The sequence below is a fragment of the Salmo salar genome, chromosome 07, assembly GCF_965601325.2.
Source record: "Salmo salar chromosome 07, fSalSal1, whole genome shotgun sequence".
Lineage (NCBI taxonomy): Eukaryota > Metazoa > Chordata > Actinopteri > Salmoniformes > Salmonidae > Salmo > Salmo salar.
The window spans coordinates 56,972,501-56,991,160 of record NC_138297.1 but is presented as its reverse complement, the minus strand read 5'-3'; the positions used below and the strand labels follow the sequence as shown (position 1 = coordinate 56,991,160).

The window sequence follows — 18,660 nt, the reverse complement described above, 5'->3', positions numbered from 1 at the left end:
TCTGTGTGTGTCTATGCTTGCTAGAGAGTGCTAGTGTATTTGTCTTCGTTCCTCTCTCACTGTGGGTGTGTGTGTGTGTGTGTGTGTGTGTGGGGGGCGCGCTTCTCCATTCTCTTGTGTGTGCATTACCGCCCAAGCCTGCACCTGGAAGGGAATCTGCATGCATAGATGTGTGTAAGAAAGCAGTGCCCTCTAGTACAGGTCACCCTGGGCCAAGATGCCTGCACAGCAAATCACCAGCCATAAACTGACTGGCAGTAGGTAGGGAGATTGTAATGCTGCAGAACCCCAGCGCTGCATGCTGAATCTAATACCAAGTGTCATCGTTCTCTCTCACCTGGCCCTGTGGTGTGTGTGTGTGTTATATAATGGATAGCAAACCCACGGAGAAATATGTAGTAGTTAAGAGGCTTAAATTCACCACTAAATCAGGATGGCACTGGAAATGTAGAAGGATTGAAGTGTGTGTGTGTGTGTGTGTGGGGGGGGGGGGGGGGGGTTGCTATGTATGTGTGCACTAAGTCCTCTCTGTGAACAGCCTACAACCATCACCAAGAAACGGAAACATCTCATTGGTCAATATCAACATGACTGCAGGTTCACTGTAACAGACACGGTCCCTGTTCCTTCTCCCTACCAACGTCTTATCCTCCACCTTCAGAGTGACAGACATTACATGTACTGTTGTGTCTGACTCAATCTGGCACCACTGTAGTTAAAGGGAATCTAGGGCTTCTACCAAGTAGTGAAACTACACTGGGAAATCAGTGATCCATAGAGATGACTGCTTCCCGAATGTTACCCTATTCCCTACATAGTGCACTACTTTTAACCAGGGCCCTTAGGGCACTACATAGGGAATATGGTGCCATTTAGGACGCTGTCAGCCGTGTACTGATCTACTGTTCCTTATGTAACCTCAGCCATATGTCCTAATGGATGGCTTTAAACCCCACTGGTGTTATGAGGACCCTGGCCTGCAGGATGGATCTCATAGGACAACATGGAAGGTAGAGTTAACATTGGTGTTTCATGAGCACACCGGCCACTCTTGGGTTTGTGTGCTTGCCCTGATTTTCATAGGATAGGATGTAGCATAGTCTACAGTGCCTTCGGAAAGTATTCAGACCCCTTCCCTTTTCCACGTTACGTTACAGCCTTATTCTAAAATGGATTGGATTAATTTGTTTCCTCATTAATCTACACATAATACCCCATAGTGACCAAGCGAAAACAGGTTTTTAGACATTTTTGCAAATGTGTTAAATAAAAAAAACATACAGTTGCAGTCGGAAGTTTGCATACACCTTAGCCAAATACATTTAAACTCAGTTTTTCACAATTCCTGACATTTAATCCTAGTAACAATTCCCTGTCTTAGGTCAGGTAGGATCACCACTTTATTTTAAGAATGTGAAATTATTTATTTCAGCTTTTATTTATTTCATCACATTCCCAGTGGATCAGAAGTTTACATACACTCAATTAGTATTTGGTGGCATTGCCTTTAAATGATTTAACCTGGGTCAAACCTTTCGGGTAGCCTTCCACAAGCTTCCCACAATAAGTTAGGTGAATTTTGGCCCATTCCTCCTGACAGAGCTGGTGTAACTGAGTCAGGTTTGTAGACCTCCTTGCACGCACACGCTTTTTCAGTTATGCCCACACATTTTCTATAGGATTGAGGTCAGGGCTTTGTGATGGCCACTCCAATACCTTGACTTTGTTGTCCTTAAGCCATTTTGCCACAACTTTGGAAGTATGCTTGGGGTCATTGTCCATTTGGAATACCCATTTGCAACCAAGCTTTAACTTCCTGACTGATGTCTTGAGATGTTGCTTCAATATATCCACATAATTTTCCTTCCTGGTGATGCCATCTATTTTGTGAAGTGCACCAGTACCTCCTGCAGCAAATCACCCCCACAACATGATGCTGCCATCCTCGTGCTTCACGGTTGGGATGGTGTTCTTCGGCTTGCAAGCGTCCCCCTTTTTCCTCCAAACATAACGATGGTCATTATGGAGAAACAGTTCTATTTTTGTTTCATCAGACCAGAGGACATTTCTCCAAAAATAACAATCTTTGTCCCCATGTGCAGTTGCAACCCGTAGTCTGGCTTTTTTATGGCGGTTTTGGAGCAGTGGCTTCTTCCTTGCTGAGTGGCCTTTCAGGTTGTGTCGATATAGGACTCGTTTTACTGTGGATATAGATACTTTTGTACCTGTTTCCTCCAGCATCTTCACAGGGCCCTTTGCTGTTGTTCTGGGATTGATTTGCCCTTTTCACACCAAGGTATGTTCATCTCTAGGAGACAGAATGCGTCTTCTTCCTGAGCGGTATGACGGCTGCGTGGTCCCATGGTGTTTATACTTGCGTACTATTGTTTGTACAGATGAACGTGGTACCTTCAGGCGTTTGGAAATTTCTCCCAAGGATGAACCAGGCTTGTGGAGGTCACAAAAACCAGAGATTCAGCTAAAATATTCACTAACCTTTGACGATCTTCATCAGATGACACTCCTAGGACTCAATGTTAGACAATACATGTATGTTTTGTTCGATAAAGTTCATATTTATATCCAAAAACAGCATTTTACATTGGCACGTGATGTTCTGAAAATATTTTGCCTCCAATACCGACGGTGAATCAGCACAACAATTTACAAAAATACTCATAAACGTTGACAAAATATTAAACTGTTATTCAAAGAATTATAGATAACCATCTCCTTTATGCAACCGCTGTGACAGATTTCAAAAAAGCTTCACGGGGAAAGCACACTTTGCAATAATCTGAGTACGGCGCTCAGAGATATACACCAGGCAATACAGATACCCGCCATTTTGGAGTCATCTAAAATCATAAATAGCATTATAAATATTCACTTACCTTTGATGATCTTCATCAGAAGGCACTTCCAGGTATCCCAGGTCCACAATAAATGTTTTGTTTGATAAAGTCCATAATTTATGTCCAAATACCTCCTTGTTGTTTGCGCGTTCATTAAGCTACTCCAAATGTAGGAAGCGCGCCCAAAATTTCACCACGAAAAGTCAAAAAAAGTTATATTTACATTCGTTGAAACATGTCAAACGTTGTATAGCATCAATCTTTAGGGCCTTTTTAACATAAAACATCAATAATATTCCAACCGGACGATTCCAATGTCTTGAAAAACGTTATGGAACACAGCTACCTCATCACGTGAAGGCGCGCCACAAAACTCCTGTCATTTTCTGAGTCACCAACTTCCCGGCCTTCTTGTTCGCTCTCTGTTCACTGCAAAAGCCTGAAACTAGGTTCTAAAGAATGTTGACATCTAGTGGAAGCCTTAGGGTTCATTTTGCACTTCCTAAGTCACTGTATACTGTAAAGGCAATGACTTGAAAAGACTACAAGCATCAGATTTCCCACTTCCTGTTAGGATTTTACTCAGGTTTTTGCCTGCCATATGAGTTATGTTATACTCACAGACATCATTCAAACAGTTTTAGAAACTTCAGAGTGTTTTCTATCCAAATCTACTAATAATATGCATATTCTAGTTTCTGGGCCCGAGTAGTAGGCCGTTTCATTTGGGTACGTTTTTCATCCGGCCGTGAAAATACTGCCCCATACCCAAGAGAGGTTAAAGGCACATTCAACTTAGTGTATGTAAACTTCTGACCCACTGGAATTGTGATACAGTGAATTATAAGTGAAATAATCTGTCAGTAAACAATTGTTGGAAAAATTACTTGACATGCACGAAGTAGATGTCCTAACTGTAACGGGCGTCATATAGAGGAGACCAAGGCGCAGCGTGTTGAGTGCTCATCGTTATATTTTAATGAAATGAACACTAGACAAAATAAACAAAATGACAGCAGTTCTGTCAGGTAAATACAACAAAACAGAAAACAACTACCCACGAAAACCAAGGGGAAAAAAGGCTGCCTAAGTATGGCTTCCAATCAGAGACAATAGACAGCTGCCTCTGATTGGAAACCATACCCGGCCAAAACATAGAAATACCAACATTGAATGCCCACCCCCTATCACACCCTGACCTACCTAAACAGAGAAAAAACATCTCTCTTAGGTCAGAGCGTTACACTAACCGGCTTGCCAAAACTATAGTTTGTTAACAAGACATTTGTGGAGTGGTTTAAAAACGAGTTTAATTGACTCCACCCTAAGTGTATGTAAACTTCTGACTTCAACTGTACCTTATTTACGTAAGTATTCAGACCCTTTGCTATGAGACTCAAAATTGAGCTCCTGTGCATCCTGTTTCCATTGATCATCCTTTGGATGTATTTACAACTTGGTTGGAGTCCACCTGTGGTAAATTCAATTGATTGGACATGATTTGGAAAGGCACACACCTGTCTATATAAGGTCCCACAGTTGACAGTGCATGTCAGAGCAAAAACCTAGCCATGAGGTGGAAGAAGTCTGATGAAACCAAGATTGAACTCTTTGGCCTGAATGCCAAGCATCACGTCTGGTGGAAACCTGGCACTATCCCTACGGTGAAACATGGTGGCAGTGTCAAGCCTTGGGGATGTTTTTCAGCTGCAGGGACTGGGAGACTAGTCAGGATCGAGGGAAAGATGAACAAAGCAAAGTACAGAGCGATCCTTGATGAAAACCTGCTCCAGAGGGCTCAGGACCTCAGACTGGGGGCGAAGGTTCACCTTCCAACAGGACAATGACCATAAGCACACTGTCGTGTCTTTGGCTATGCCGGATTAAGTGATATGACATGCTATTCTATAAAATCCTTTCTCTATAATTAATATTACCTAATTGAGCTAATCATGTAAATGTGATTAACTAGAAAGTCGGGGCACCACGAAAGGGTGTTTATTGAGCTGTTATCTTCCGAATAAACTCTGAAAGACCTAGTAATATTTTACATCAATGGCAGCCAATATTAATCGTCACCTTATTTCAGTCTCATCTGAAAGTTGTAAATTCTTGGTTATCTTCACGAACCCTGGCTAACAAGTTGAATCAGCAATACAAAATTGGGTTTAATAATTTATTTACTAAATACCTAACCAATCACACATAATTACATATACACAGAATGCAAATGATGTCATACAGAAAACATCCCTGGTGGACAGAACCTGTATGATGGCTTATTACACAAAGAGAGGGGGTTGGGCTTGAATGAAAGAGCGGGAAGACTGAGGAACAAAGGGAGAAGCTGTGCTATCGTAAATACAGTATCTTATGCATTCTAAATTACCGCCCATTTGGAAAAGGAAAATGCAAAAAATATTTACTCTGAGCTGCGCTTTGGTAGGTTGGTCGTAGATGCTGGCCGTGTTGGCCAACAGAGATCTTCCTGTCCTCGGAAGAATGTCTCTGGTGGTAAATTGGGTACGTTGTAGTATCTTCGTTGTGTGTTAGACTGGATACGTCGTCCGTCCGTTCCTAGTCCATGTTTACAGCTGCTGTTGCTAACTCAACGGCTAGAAGGTCTCACTTCTTTAGTGAATAAGAGTTCAAAGTTCATACCATTCACAACCAAAGCTCACGCTGAGGTTGGCTTAGTTCTGTAGTTGACATGTTAGTCCTTTTAAATGTATGGACCGTCGTCCTATCGTCCTCGGAACAGCGGGATACATTTTTGTCAAGGGCTTATATAGTGGAGGGAGAGAAGGGTGTGTTTCATAGTTTATAACCCATGTATCTTCACAGGGGCGGGCCACTGATTGAGCAGGTCTCTAACCTTATGAAAACCCAATTCTCTCATTTGGAAGCTAAAATGTAATCTTTTCACAAATAGTTTCATTTAAATTACATTTAAATTGAACAACAATTCCATGTGAATCTGATAACTATAATGTGTAGACTTTCCCAGATACAGTTTATGTCGTCCTGTCATCAGTCATAATGTCTCAGATGACAACCGAACTGACATCATATTCATTAAGTACCAACGCATATTTTCAACTGGTTCTATTACCGAAATATGGTTCCTTTCCCCACACTTGTTTGATGTTCCCAGACTCTCTATGTTTAAGGGTATTCAAGAGTCCTTCAGTAGAGTCAGAGAGAGAGGGAAGGGAGAAAGGTATTTATGGGGGGTCATAAACCTTACCCACAGGCCAACGTCATGACAACACAGTCAAGACAATGCAGGAGTGGCTTCGGGACAAGTCTCTGAATGTCCTTGAGTGGCCCAGCCAGAGCCTGGACTTGAACCCGATCTAACATTGCTGGAGAGACCTGAAAATAGCTGTGCTGCCTGCTCCCCATCCAACCTGACAGAGCTTGAGAAGATCAGCAGAGAAGAATGGGAGAAACTCCCCAAGTACAGCTGTGCCAAGCTTGTAACATCATACTCAATGCTGTAATCGCTGCCAAAGGTGCTTCAACAAAGTCCTGAGTAAAGGATCTGAATACTTATGTAAATGTCATATTTCAGTTATTTTTATTGCATACATTTACAAAAATGTCTGTAAACCTGTTTTGCTTTGTCATTATGCTGGATTGTGTCCACCTGTGGGTTGATGAGGGAAAATACGATTTAATCCATTTTAGAATAAGGCTGTAACGTAACAAAATGTGGAAAAACTCGAGGTCTTTATGCTTTTCGCAGGCACTGTATGTGTAAATGATGGTTATTGTTGCATTCTACAGAGATTACAGCTCTGTCTGGAGTCATCACGCATGGGGGGGGTGCGCACATTTGCTCTCCAACATGTTTTTTGTGTGTTAGTCTACGAGTGTGTACTCAGTCTCATTGTGTGTTTTGGCTGTGTACATTGTGGTTCTTGAACGGTACAAAGTGGGTTATCATCACAGTATTTCAGGCCTTAATTCTTATGGCATAGAGTACATACAGCGATCTCATCATGTGTTCTGTACCCTACCTCCTTCCTGTACCTTCCCCTCCACAGTAATGCCAGGCCTCTGCTACATCATGTGTTCTGTACCCTACCTCCTTCCTGTACCTTCCCCTCCACAGTAATGCCAGGCCTCTGCTACATCATGTGTTCTGTACCCTACCTCCTTCCTGTACCTTCCCCTCCACAGTAATGCCAGGCCTCTGCTACATCATGTGTTCTGTACCCTACCTCCTTCCTGTACCTTCCCCTCCACAGTAATGCCAGGCCTCTGCTACATCATGTGTTCTGTACCCTACCTCCTTCCTGTACCTTCCCCTCCACAGTAATGCCAGGCCTCTGCTACATCATGTGTTCTGTACCCTACCTCCTTCCTGTACCTTCCCCTCCACAGTAATGCCAGGCCTCTGCTACATCATGTGTTCTGTACCCTACCTCCTTCCTGTACCTTCCCCTCCACAGTAATGCCAGGTCTCTGCTACATCATGTGTTCTGTACCCTACCTCCTTCCTGTACCTTCCCCTCCACAGTAATGCCAGGCCTCTGCTACATCATGTGTTCTGTACCCTACCTCCTTCCTGTACCTTCCCCTCCACAGTAATGCCAGGTCTCTGGTTTTAATTAGGTTAAATGAAGTGTTTCCATTAAAGCTTTATATAGCGATTGGAGAGGACTCCCTCTTAGCTTATTTATTATTTAATCAAATCTCTCCGGGCCCAAAGTGGAGCACGCCGCGCGACCCAGGCAAAGACGCACGCACACTCACTCACACACACACCATTACCACTACCACTCCTGGCTGGGGAAGGAGGAAGTCGCTCTCTCTCAAACTTTTTTAATTAGATGAATAAATCTTCCGCCGGCAGCCGGAGCGCTGACAGGCAGGCCACAGCGCTGCACAGCAGCAGCTACGGCAACTGATGTGGTGCGCTACTACGGTAACACGGCCGTCACGAGCTGTACCTCTGGGATAGATGGGAGGGTTGGGGAGGTAGGGTTGTTGATCTGAGCTGTACCTCTGGGATAGATGGGAGGGTTGGGGGGGTAGGGTTGTTTATCTGATCTGTACCTCTGGGATAGATGGGAGGGCTGGGGGGGTAGGGTTGTTTATCTGATCTGTACCTCAAGGATAGATGGGAGGGTTGGGGAGGTAGGGTTGTTGATCTGTGCTGTACCTCTGGGATAGATGGGAGGGTTGGGGGGTAGGGTTGTTTATCTGATCTGTACCTCTGGGATAGATGGGAGGGTTGGGGAGGTAGGGTTGTTGATCTGAGCTGTACCTCTGGGATAGATGGGAGGGTTGGGGGGGTAGGGTTGTTTATCTGATCTGTACCTCAAGGATAGATGGGAGGGTTGGGGAGGTAGGGTTGTTGATCTGAGCTGTACCTCTGGGATAGATGGGAGGGTTGGGGGGGTATTGTTTATCTGAGCTGTACCTCTGGGATAGACGGGAGGGTTGGGGGGGTTGTTGTTTATCTGAGCTGTACCTCTGGGATAGACGGGAGGGTTGGGGAGGTAGGGTTGTTGATCTGAGCTGTACCTCTGGGATAGATGGGAGTGTTGGGGATTTAGGGTTGTTTATCTGATCTGAACATCTGGGATAGACGGGAGGGTTGGGGGGGGTAGGGTTGTTTATCTGATCTGTACCTCTGGGATAGATGGGAGGGTTGGGGATTTAGGGTTGTTTATCTGATCTGAACATCTGGGATAGATGGGAGGGTTGGGGAGGTAGGGTTGTTGATCTGAGCTGTACCTCTGGGATAGACGGGAGTGTTGGGGGGTAGGGTTGTTGATCTGATCTGTACCTCTGGGATAGACGGGAGGGTTGGGGAGGTAGGGTTGTTGATCTGTGCTGTACCTCTGGGATAGATGGGAGGGTTGGGGGGTAGGGTTGTTTATCTGATCTGTACCTCTGGGATAGATGGGAGGGTTGGGGAGGTAGGGTTGTTGATCTGAGCTGTACCTCTGGGATAGATGGGAGGGTTGGGGGGTAGGGTTGTTTATCTGATCTGTACCTCTGGGATAGATGGGAGGGTTGGGGAGGTAGGGTTGTTGATCTGAGCTGTACCTCTGGGATAGATGGGAGGGTTGGGGGGGTAGGGTTGTTTATCTGATCTGTACCTCAAGGATAGATGGGAGGGTTGGGGAGGTAGGGTTGTTGATCTGAGCTGTACCTCTGGGATAGATGGGAGGGTTGGGGGGTAGGGTTGTTTATCTGATCTGTACCTCTGGGATAGATGGGAGGGTTGGGGGGGTAGGGTTGTTGATCTGATCTGTACCTCTGGGATAGATGGGAGTGTTGGGGGGGTATTGTTTATCTGAGCTGTACCTCTGGGATAGATGGGAGGGTTGGGGGGGTATTGTTTATCTGAGCTGTACCTCTGGGATAGACGGGAGGGTTGGGGGGGTTGTTGTTTATCTGAGCTGTACCTCTGGGATAGACGGGAGGGTTGGGGAGGTAGGGTTGTTGATCTGAGCTGTACCTCTGGGATAGATGGGAGTGTTGGGGATTTAGGGTTGTTTATCTGATCTGAACATCTGGGATAGACGGGAGGGTTGGGGGGGGTAGGGTTGTTTATCTGATCTGTACCTCTGGGATAGATGGGAGGGTTGGGGATTTAGGGTTGTTGATCTGATCTGAACATCTGGGATAGATGGGAGGGTTGGGGAGGTAGGGTTGTTGATCTGAGCTGTACCTCTGGGATAGACGGGAGTGTTGGGGGGTAGGGTTGTTGATCTGATCTGTACCTCTGGGATAGACGGGAGGGTTGGGGGGGGTAGGGTTGTTGATCTGAGCTGTACCTCTGGGATAGACGGGAGGGTTGGGGGGGTAGGGTTGTTGATCTGAGCTGTACCTCTGGGATAGATGGGAGGGTTGGGGGGGGTAGGGTTGTTGATCTGAGCTGTACCTCTGGGATAGATGGGAGTGTTGGGGGGGGTAGGGTTGTTTATCTGACGTGTTTCCTTAAATCTGCTGCTCCTACAAAACACTGATGCCTCTGTCAAGCGTGTGTTTGTGTGTGTGTCTGTGTGTGCGTGCGCTCCTCGCTCCCCTCAAACAGCAGTCATTAGCCATCAAGGTGCCAGTGGATGGGCAGTGAGGAGTGTGGACGCCACGTTCCTCTCCCCAAACCCCACAACAAACACACACACCCCCTCCTCCCCCTCTTACCTTACCTCCCCTAACCCCCCTCCGCAAGCCTCCTGTTTTCACTCCTGTTTAGCGTACATGACATCATGTTAAGGTAGCTGGCTAAGCGCTAGCTGGCTGCTCACTCTCTTTTTAACTTTTAATATTCCCTAGTTTTTTTAAACAAACGCTCTGATGCACGCCAGAATAACATCACAATAACAGCTCTGAGCTGTTGGGGAGGGAGAGAGAGAGGGAGAGGAGCAGTGGTGTGTGTGTGTGTGTGATGTGGCTTGTTCGTTCGTTTAATGTGGCTTTGCCTTTGAGGTGTTTGTTTGATCACAACACACATTAAGCTGCCCCCCCACACACACACACACCTCCCCCGTTCAGTAGCGTTGGTAATGCAGTGGAGGAGCTCCTCCATGGAACATTTCCCCCCCCCACACACACACACACACACACACACACACACACACACACACACACACTTGCTGTGCAGACGAAGGGCCATTCTTTTTTTATTGAGTCAGTGTATAGCCCTGGTTGTTATATGGCCCAAGGGGAAATCAATGGGAATAGGTTGTCAAGAAATCACCATGTAATTCCAACAATCGGGCCCTTTGCTAAACTAGCTGGAGTAAGCGATCTGCACTCTCTTCACACTCTCTCTCACACACGCACGCACACACATCCCATATTTCTTCACACACACTCCGAGCCATCAGCCCTGACAGCTAGCCATTTGTTACTGCTGAGCGAAAATGACTCGACTAGTGATTGCAGTCTGAATCCACACAGTCTGAGGCTCTTATCATCCTCTTCAAAACATGGATATTATCCACCGCCACATTTTCTGGAATCTCCATCTAATAGTTCTCCCAAACACGATAATGGGTTGATGACTGGTAAACACATGTCACAGAGAGCAGTCTTTCTACTGTCTCCACTGATGGTAATGCTAGTAGAAATAGAATTATTTAGCATTTGTGACATGGTGATAATGCAGTGATAATGATTACAGGAAACGGAGAGGACCAATTTCCCCATGGTGGTTACTGCGATCGGGCGTCCATTTTGGAGCAGAGCGCTGTATGGCTCAACAGTGATACATGGGATATGAGCCAAATACTAACACCGTTGGCATCTAGTCAAAGGGCCTGTTTGTAGAAATTGAAAATGTCTCCGTCACCTATCAATTGTCCTTGGACAAATCACTGATTTAATGTGACGTTATTGGTCAAAGCATTGTAGTGGAACCATCACTTTCACCTATCCAATCATGGTAGATCAATGATTACTGCAAGGAAGAGATGCGTGTTCCAAGTACTTTACATTTATTTTCAAACTATTCCAACCAGGCTCTATGCTAACAGGAATGGACTCAATGTATTCAAACAGAGACCAAAAGTGTAGCAGTCCATGCTCCTCCTCTTCCCTCTCTCTTTCTCTCTCCCCGCCCCTCAGGCACCCAGCTAGAGAACCTGATGGAGACCATGAGGGCAGAGATCGCCGCCCAGCCCCCAGTGGAGGGCTCGTACGCCGCCCGCCGAGGGGACTACTGCATCGCCAATTTCTCCGCCGACGGAGAGTGGTACGTGTTTTGTCTTTCTGTCACATGGTGCTGCAATGTCTCCCTTTTAATGTGTAGTAAAATACTTGACCCTATGTTGAGGTCTTGGAACTGATCTTTCTGTTAAAGAGAGAGCTATTTGTCGTACATTCAATCCCCTTTCCTTATGGCTAGTGCCCAATCAATCCCCTTTCCTTATGACTAGTGCCCAATCAATCCCCTTTCCTTATGACTAGTGCCCAATCAATCCCCTTTCCTTATGACTAGTGCCCAATCAATCCTCTTTCCTTATGGCTAGTGCCCAATCAATCCCCTTTCCTTATGGCTAGTGCCCAATCAATCCCCTTTCCTTATGACTAGTGCCCAATCAATCCCCTTTCCTTATGACTAGTGCCCAATCAATCCCCTTTCCTTATGACTAGTGCCCAATCAATCCTCTTTCCTTATGGCTAGTGCCCAATCAATCCCCTTTCCTTATGGCTAGTGCCCAATCAATCCCCTTTCCTTATGGCTAGTGCCCAATCAATCCCCTTTCCTTATGGCTAGTGCCCAATCAATCCCCTTTCCTTATGGCTAGTGCCCAATCAATCCCCTTTCCTTATGGCTAGTGCCCAATCAATCCCCTTTCCTTATGGCTAGTGCCCAATCAATCCCCTTTCCTTATGGCTAGTGCCCAATCAATCCCCTTTCCTTATGGCTAGTGCCCAATCAATCCCCTTTCCTTATGGCTAGTGCCCAATCAATCCCCTTTCCTTATGGCTAGTGCCCAATCAATCCCCTTTCCTTATGGCTAGTGCCCAAGTTGGGGCTAATAGTTGGCGGTTGGGTTCAGACAAAATGTACATTAGAGGATCGTATTAGAGCAACTGATAAGCTCCGCCCTTAACCTGGATGTGAGTAACCTACACCCTCTCTAATTGGCTTTTTGCCTGGACCTATTCTTATAGAGACCTTTGACGTTTATAAAGGCCAGGTATCAACTCTCCAAAATACAAAGCGTCCTACCTATTTATCTCCCCTTTCTTTATACTGTTTCTGATTTTAAATCTGCCCAGTGATAAAAGGGACATCACAAAGTCATGGCTCCTGAAGGGCCCTGGTTTTTAAGAGGGCCCCTTTTAGAACAGAGCTTTGTAGAGGTGTTGAGCCCTCGTCAACCCAGCCGGTACACCGGATGTTGCCGGTGAAGTTTACAGATGGTGGCGGGGACAGAAGTGCGTCGGGTGGGCACCACCGGGTGTCTGCTGTGACTTTGGGCCCCGTCAAGGAGGTGACCGAGAGAGAGACGGTCGGAAGGAGAGGGGGAGAGGGAGAGAAGGGAAATGCCAAACTGATATTAAAAATAGAGACTCATCCCTCCCTAGCCAGGTGGACAGCTCATCATCTCCCTCCCCCTCTCCCCTCACTCAACTTCTGGGAACAAAAACCTTTAAGTTTTCGCATCCGCCAGCGATAGTTGAGGAGAGCTTTCAAAGAGCCATCTGTGAGATGCAGTGGCTGGGATTTCATTTAAAATGTTATCTTCTTGTTCACTCGTATTTCCTAATCTCCCTGTGGCTGTTTTGTATGGAGAGCACCAGTCTATTGTTACTCCTATCCAGGAAAAGCAGCGCTTCTTCCTTTTTATGCAAAATACGGTTTTTGTTTTAGTGTTTCTTCTGGGACCTGTTGTTCTGTTATTCGTTGAGGTAATTGCCAACCATAGTGAGTGTTGTACTTCTTTATTCTGAGAGGGAGGGAGGGAGGAAGGGAGGGAGGGAGGTTTGCTGGTTTTATTAAAGACTAATTAGGGTTGGGTTCCTTTCAAGGCCTGTTGAATGCAGCCACTGAGGAGTTCTGAATGAGTCTGCGTCTGTCATTCTGTCTCTTTCTCTCTCCCTCTCTCTCTCTGTCTGTCACTGTTTGTCTGGCTCTCTTTCGTCGCTTTCACCTTGGCTGTTTCTTTTTCTATCTCTCTCCTCTCTCTCATCATTCTGTCTGTCTCTCCCCTGTTGTGTCCACTCCACCATTGCCTAATTGTTAGTAGCGTTTGTTTTCTCCTTCTGTCCATCCAGTCTCTCCTCTCCTCCTCAGGTTAATGTGGGTGATGTGGGCCACACAGTGATTGACAGGCTCTTTGACTCGCCTCTCCCTCCCACTGAGCTATTCCACAATGCACTCCACCAATTAGCTTCAGTACTTTTTGTTTTTGATAATGTGCTTTTCTGGTACTGTAGGCTTAGATTGTAGACGTGATTTCTCACACACCTCTTGAAATGAACAAGTCATACAGGCCAATGTAATTCCCTCTGTTTCTATACAGTGGCCTGTCTGAAATGAAACATTTCAAATCCCATAGGATCTCTCTCTCCTCAAAGACCTTATCACTACAGACATATCCACTACCACAGCAGCTCTCCTGGGAAATAAGAATGGAATGATTTACTCATCTCCTTGTTCCTCCCTCTCTCATTTCTCTCTCTCTCTCATCTCTCTCTCTCATCTTCTCTCTCTCCCCTTTCTCTGTCTCTCCTTTCTCTCTCATCTTCTCTCTCTCCCCTTTCTCTCTTCTCTCTCTCTCTCCTCTCTCTCCCCTTTCTCTCTCCTCTCTCTCTCATCTTCTCTCTCTCCCCTTTCTCTGTCTCTCCTTTCTCTCTCATCTTCTCTCTCTCCCCTTTCTCTCTTCTCTCTCTCTCTCCTCTCTCTCCCCTTTCTCTCTCCTCTCTCTCTCATCTTCTCTCTCTCCCCTTTCTCTGTCTCTCCTTTCTCTCTCATCTTCTCTCTCTCCCCTTTCTCTCTTCTCTCTCTCTCTCCTCTCTCTCCCCTTTCTCTCTCTTCTCTCTCTCTCATCTTCTCTCTCTCCCCTTTCTCTCTCTTCTCTCTCTCTCATCTTCTCTCTCTCCCCTTTCTCTGTCTCTCCTTTCTCTCTCTCTTCTCTCTCTCTCCTCTCTCCCCTTTCTCTCTCCTTTCTTTCTCCTCTCTATCTTCTCTCTCTCCATTCTTTCTCTCCTCTCTCCCCTTTCTCTCTCCTTTCTTTCTCCTCTCTATCTTCTCTCTCTCCATTCTTTCTCTGTCTCTCCTTTCTCTCTCTTCTCTCTCTCTCCTCTCTCCCCTTTCTCTCTCCTTTCTTTCTCCTCTCTATCTTCTCTCTCTCCTTTCTTTCTCTCTCTCATCTTCTCTCTCTCCATTCTTTCTCTCTCTCTCCTTTCTCTCTCTCTCCATCTCTATCACTCTTACTCTCTATCTCCATCTCTCTTTCTTTCAATTCTCACCTTTCTTTCTCTCTCTCATCTTCCCCTCCATCTGTTCTTTCACTTACCTCTCTAAAGGTACAGAGCCCGGGTGGAGAAAGTTCAATCCCCAGCAAAGGTCCATGTGTTCTACATCGACTATGGCAACGTGAGTACCTTTTTATAGCTGTATCCCTCTCTACGTGAGTACCTTTATAGCTGTATCCCTCTCTACGTGAGTACCTTTATAGCTGTATCCCTCTCTACGTGAGTACCTTCATAGCTGTATCCCTCTCTACGTGAGTACCTTTATAGCTGTATCCCTCTCTACGTGAGTACCTTCATAGCTGTATCCCTCTCTACGTGAGTACCTTTATAGCTGTATCCCTCTCTACGTGAGTACCTTTATAGCTGTATCCCTCTCTACGTGAGTACATTCATAGCTGTATCCCTCTCTACGTGAGTACCTTCATAGCTGTATCCCTCTCTACGTGAGTACCTTTATAGCTGTATCCCTCTCTACGTGAGTACCTTTATAGCTGTATCCCTCTCTATGTGAGTACCTTCATAGCTGTATCCCTCTCTACGTGAGTACCTTTATAGCTGTATCCCTCTCTACGTGAGTACCTTCATAGCTGTATCCCTCTCTACGTGAGTACCTTTATAGCTGTATCCCTCTCTACGTGAGTACCTTTATAGCTGTATCCCTCTCTACGTGAGTACATTCATAGCTGTATCCCTCTCTACGTGAGTACCTTCATAGCTGTATCCCTCTCTACGTGAGTACCTTCATAGCTGTATCCCTCTCTACGTGAGTACTTTCATAGCTGTATCCCTCTCTACGTGAGTACCTTCATAGCTGTATCCCTCTCTACGTGAGTACCTTTATAGCTGTATCCCTCTCTACGTGAGTACCTTTATAGCTGTATCCCTCTCTACGTGAGTACCTTCATAGCTGTATCCCTCTCTACGTGAGTACCTTCATAGCTGTATCCCTCTCTACGTGAGTACCTTTATAGCTGTATCCCTCTCTACGTGTGTCCCTGCCTGTGTGTCTGTGTCTGTTCATGTGTGTGTGACCGTGTGTGTGTGTGTCCCTGTTCGTGTGTGTGTGTCCCTGTTCGTGTGTGTGTGTGTGTGTGTGTGTTTGTGTGTGTGGATCCACATGCATTTGGAGCTGACTTCAGCTTGACAACGACAAGTGTAGTGGTAAGTAGCCATCATTAAAGAACTATCACTGGTCTTTTGAAGGATGGTCCTATGTCTCTCCTCTGACTCAGATGATGCTCTATCAGGTTAGCATCGAGCACCAGCCTCGTTAATGGCCAACTGTGGCTAACTCTGTGGCTGAATGCGATTCACTTGAATCACTTTTCCAGAATCAAAATAACTTTAGCCGTACAGCGCCATCAAGCAGGGCATCAATCATGTCCTATGTAGTTGAGGCTTTGTTGTTTCTGTCTTCAGAGGTCCATATTCCCAGTAATATAATCCCTATCTGAGCTGTTATTCTGGGAAATGGCTCTGCAGGCCTTTTCTCTCTTTCTATATTCTCTGGATGACGAAAGCACTGCGTATGTTTGTCAGTGTGTGTGTGTATGCATCTCTGCACATCTGTGTCGTACCACCGCCACAAAGTGGCCCATCCAGCCGACCCTCCCCCCATGGGAGATTACCCATGGTGCAGTGCGGTGCTTTTGTGTGCGTCGGGCCGGTGACCTCATAGCGGGCGCCCAGGGCTGAGTATGGCAGACGCGATGCGTCCTGGCATGTTGCTGAAAGTGTGATTCTCTCTCTCTGAGCTGGCTGGGAGCCCCCACAACAACTGGGAAGCTGCTGCTATGGATGGCTTTCTCTCTCTCCCTTTCTCCCTCTCTTTCTTTCTATATCTCTCTTTATCTATGTTTTTAATCTCTCTGGCTCCTCCTCTCCTCTGTCCCTCTAGCCTCTATCATTTTCTCTACCTCTCTCTATCGCATTCTCTACCTCCATTTCTTTCCTCTCTCTTCTCTCTCTCATTTTGCTCAATCTCCTTTTATATAATTCCCTATTTCTCTTTCTCGTTCTCACGTTTTAATATTGTTTCCATCTTTTTCTCTCTTTCTTTCCATCTCACTCTGTTATTATTCACCGTCTAGCTTTTTACATCAATAATATTCTATTAAAATATCAAACTTCAGATCTTCAACGTGTCTTTCCATCCTAATCCAATCGTCCGGCCTAAATTACGGCCCGGTCATTTGCATATAATCATAGAACACATTGTATTTGGTCTTAATTTCCACATTTAATGCGCTATCAAACTATATGGCTTAAATAAATCTCCCATTTTTCCTGTCTGTGTGGGCAGTCCAAACATTCACCTATTAAACCATGGGTCATTAAGGCTTATACATGTCCTCTACTCTCCGATGGTGTCCCATATTAATTCCACACCCCCAGTGTGTGTCTGTGCATGTGTGTGTCTGCGTGCGTCTGTCTCAAGGGGCAATCACGTCCACCTACCTCACTCCAAACTCACGTTTCTACTACCCACTCATTCTGTGACCTAAATCCTGTGTGTGTGTGTGTGTGTGTGTGTGTGTGTGTGTGTGTGTGTGTGTGTGTGTGTGTGTGTGTGTGTGTGTGTGTGTGTGTGTGTGGAGAGAAAGAGAAACATAGAGAGAGGTCATTCCCTCAAGGTCTTCCCTCCTCTCTCTTACTGTACTCTCCCCTCTCTCTCTCTCCCTCTGTCCCAGCCTTCCTCTGTCCCAGCCTTCCTCTGTCCCAGCCTTCCTCTGTCCCAGCCTTCCTCTGTCCCAGCCTTCCTCTGTCCCAGCCTTCCTCTGTCCCAGCCTTCCTCTCTCCCAGCCTTCCTCTGTCCCAGCCTTCCTCTGTCCCAGCCTTCCTCTGTCCCAGCCTTCCTCTGTCCCAGCCTTCCTCTGTCCCAGCCTTCCTCTGTCCCAGCCTTCCTCTGAGTTTTCCATGGTACTTTGTGTCCCTCTGTGCCTGGAACATGCCCCTTTTAACCAACATTCCAATTTAACCTAAATGAAAGGAATGGATCGAGGTGGGGTTCTTCAATCTTTTGGTCTACAGTTGTTTTGTGGCTGCGTCATCTTGGTTTTTGGAGAAAAATGACAAAAGTAGACTGACTGCCTGAGTGTCTTGACACTGCTGTTATCAGATAGGAGGTTTGTGGAAGCGACTGGTTATCTCTAGCTATTATATCAGGGCTCTGCAGAGCAGAGAGAGGATCGTGAGTTCTGTCGGTGCACAGATAACCTTCTTGTCATCAAGCTGTGATCATTTGAAACAGCTGTGTAGTGCTAGGGCAAAAAACAAAACATGCACCCAGGGGGGACCCCAGGACCCAGTTTGAAAACCCCTGGTCTAAGAGACTTCAGTTAGACTGGCTCTCCCTTTCTCCATCTCTTTCTCAATAACCCTCCATATCTCTCTCTCCCTCTCTTTCTCAATAACCCTCCATATCTCTCTGTCTCTCTCTTTCTCAATAACCCTCCATATCTCTCTCTCCCTCTCTTTCTCAATAACCCTCCATATCTCTCTGTCTCTCTCTTTCTCAATAACCCATCTCTCTCTCTCTCTCTCTTTCTCAATAACCCTCCATATCTCTCTCTCTCTCTTTCTCAATAACCCTCCATATCTCTCTCTCTCTCTCTTTCTCAATAACCCTCCATATCTCTCTTTGTCTCTCTCTTTCTCAATAACCCTCCATATCTCTCTCTCTGTCTCTCTCTTTCTCAATAACCCTCCATATCTCTCTCTCCCTCTCTGTTGATATTCCTCCACATCTCTCTGTCTCTCTCTCTGTTGATATCCCTCCATATCTCTCTCTTTCTTTGTTGATCTTTCTTTTTCTCTCTCTCTCTCTCCTCTTTCAGACCCAGTCTTTGAA

At 45.9% G+C, this 18,660-nt stretch overlaps 1 protein-coding gene across 1 annotated transcript in view; it reads left to right on the top strand.

Annotated features, from left to right (window-relative positions):
- The window catches only part of snd1 (staphylococcal nuclease and tudor domain containing 1), a 320,313-nt gene that overhangs the window by 263,006 nt on the left and 38,647 nt on the right, over positions 1-18,660 (top strand). The window contains exons 19-20 of the mRNA XM_045722231.2: positions 11,448-11,574; positions 14,862-14,931. Coding sequence (XP_045578187.1) covers positions 11,448-11,574; positions 14,862-14,931 — 197 coding nt within the window. The remainder of the gene's footprint in view (positions 1-11,447; positions 11,575-14,861; positions 14,932-18,660) is intronic.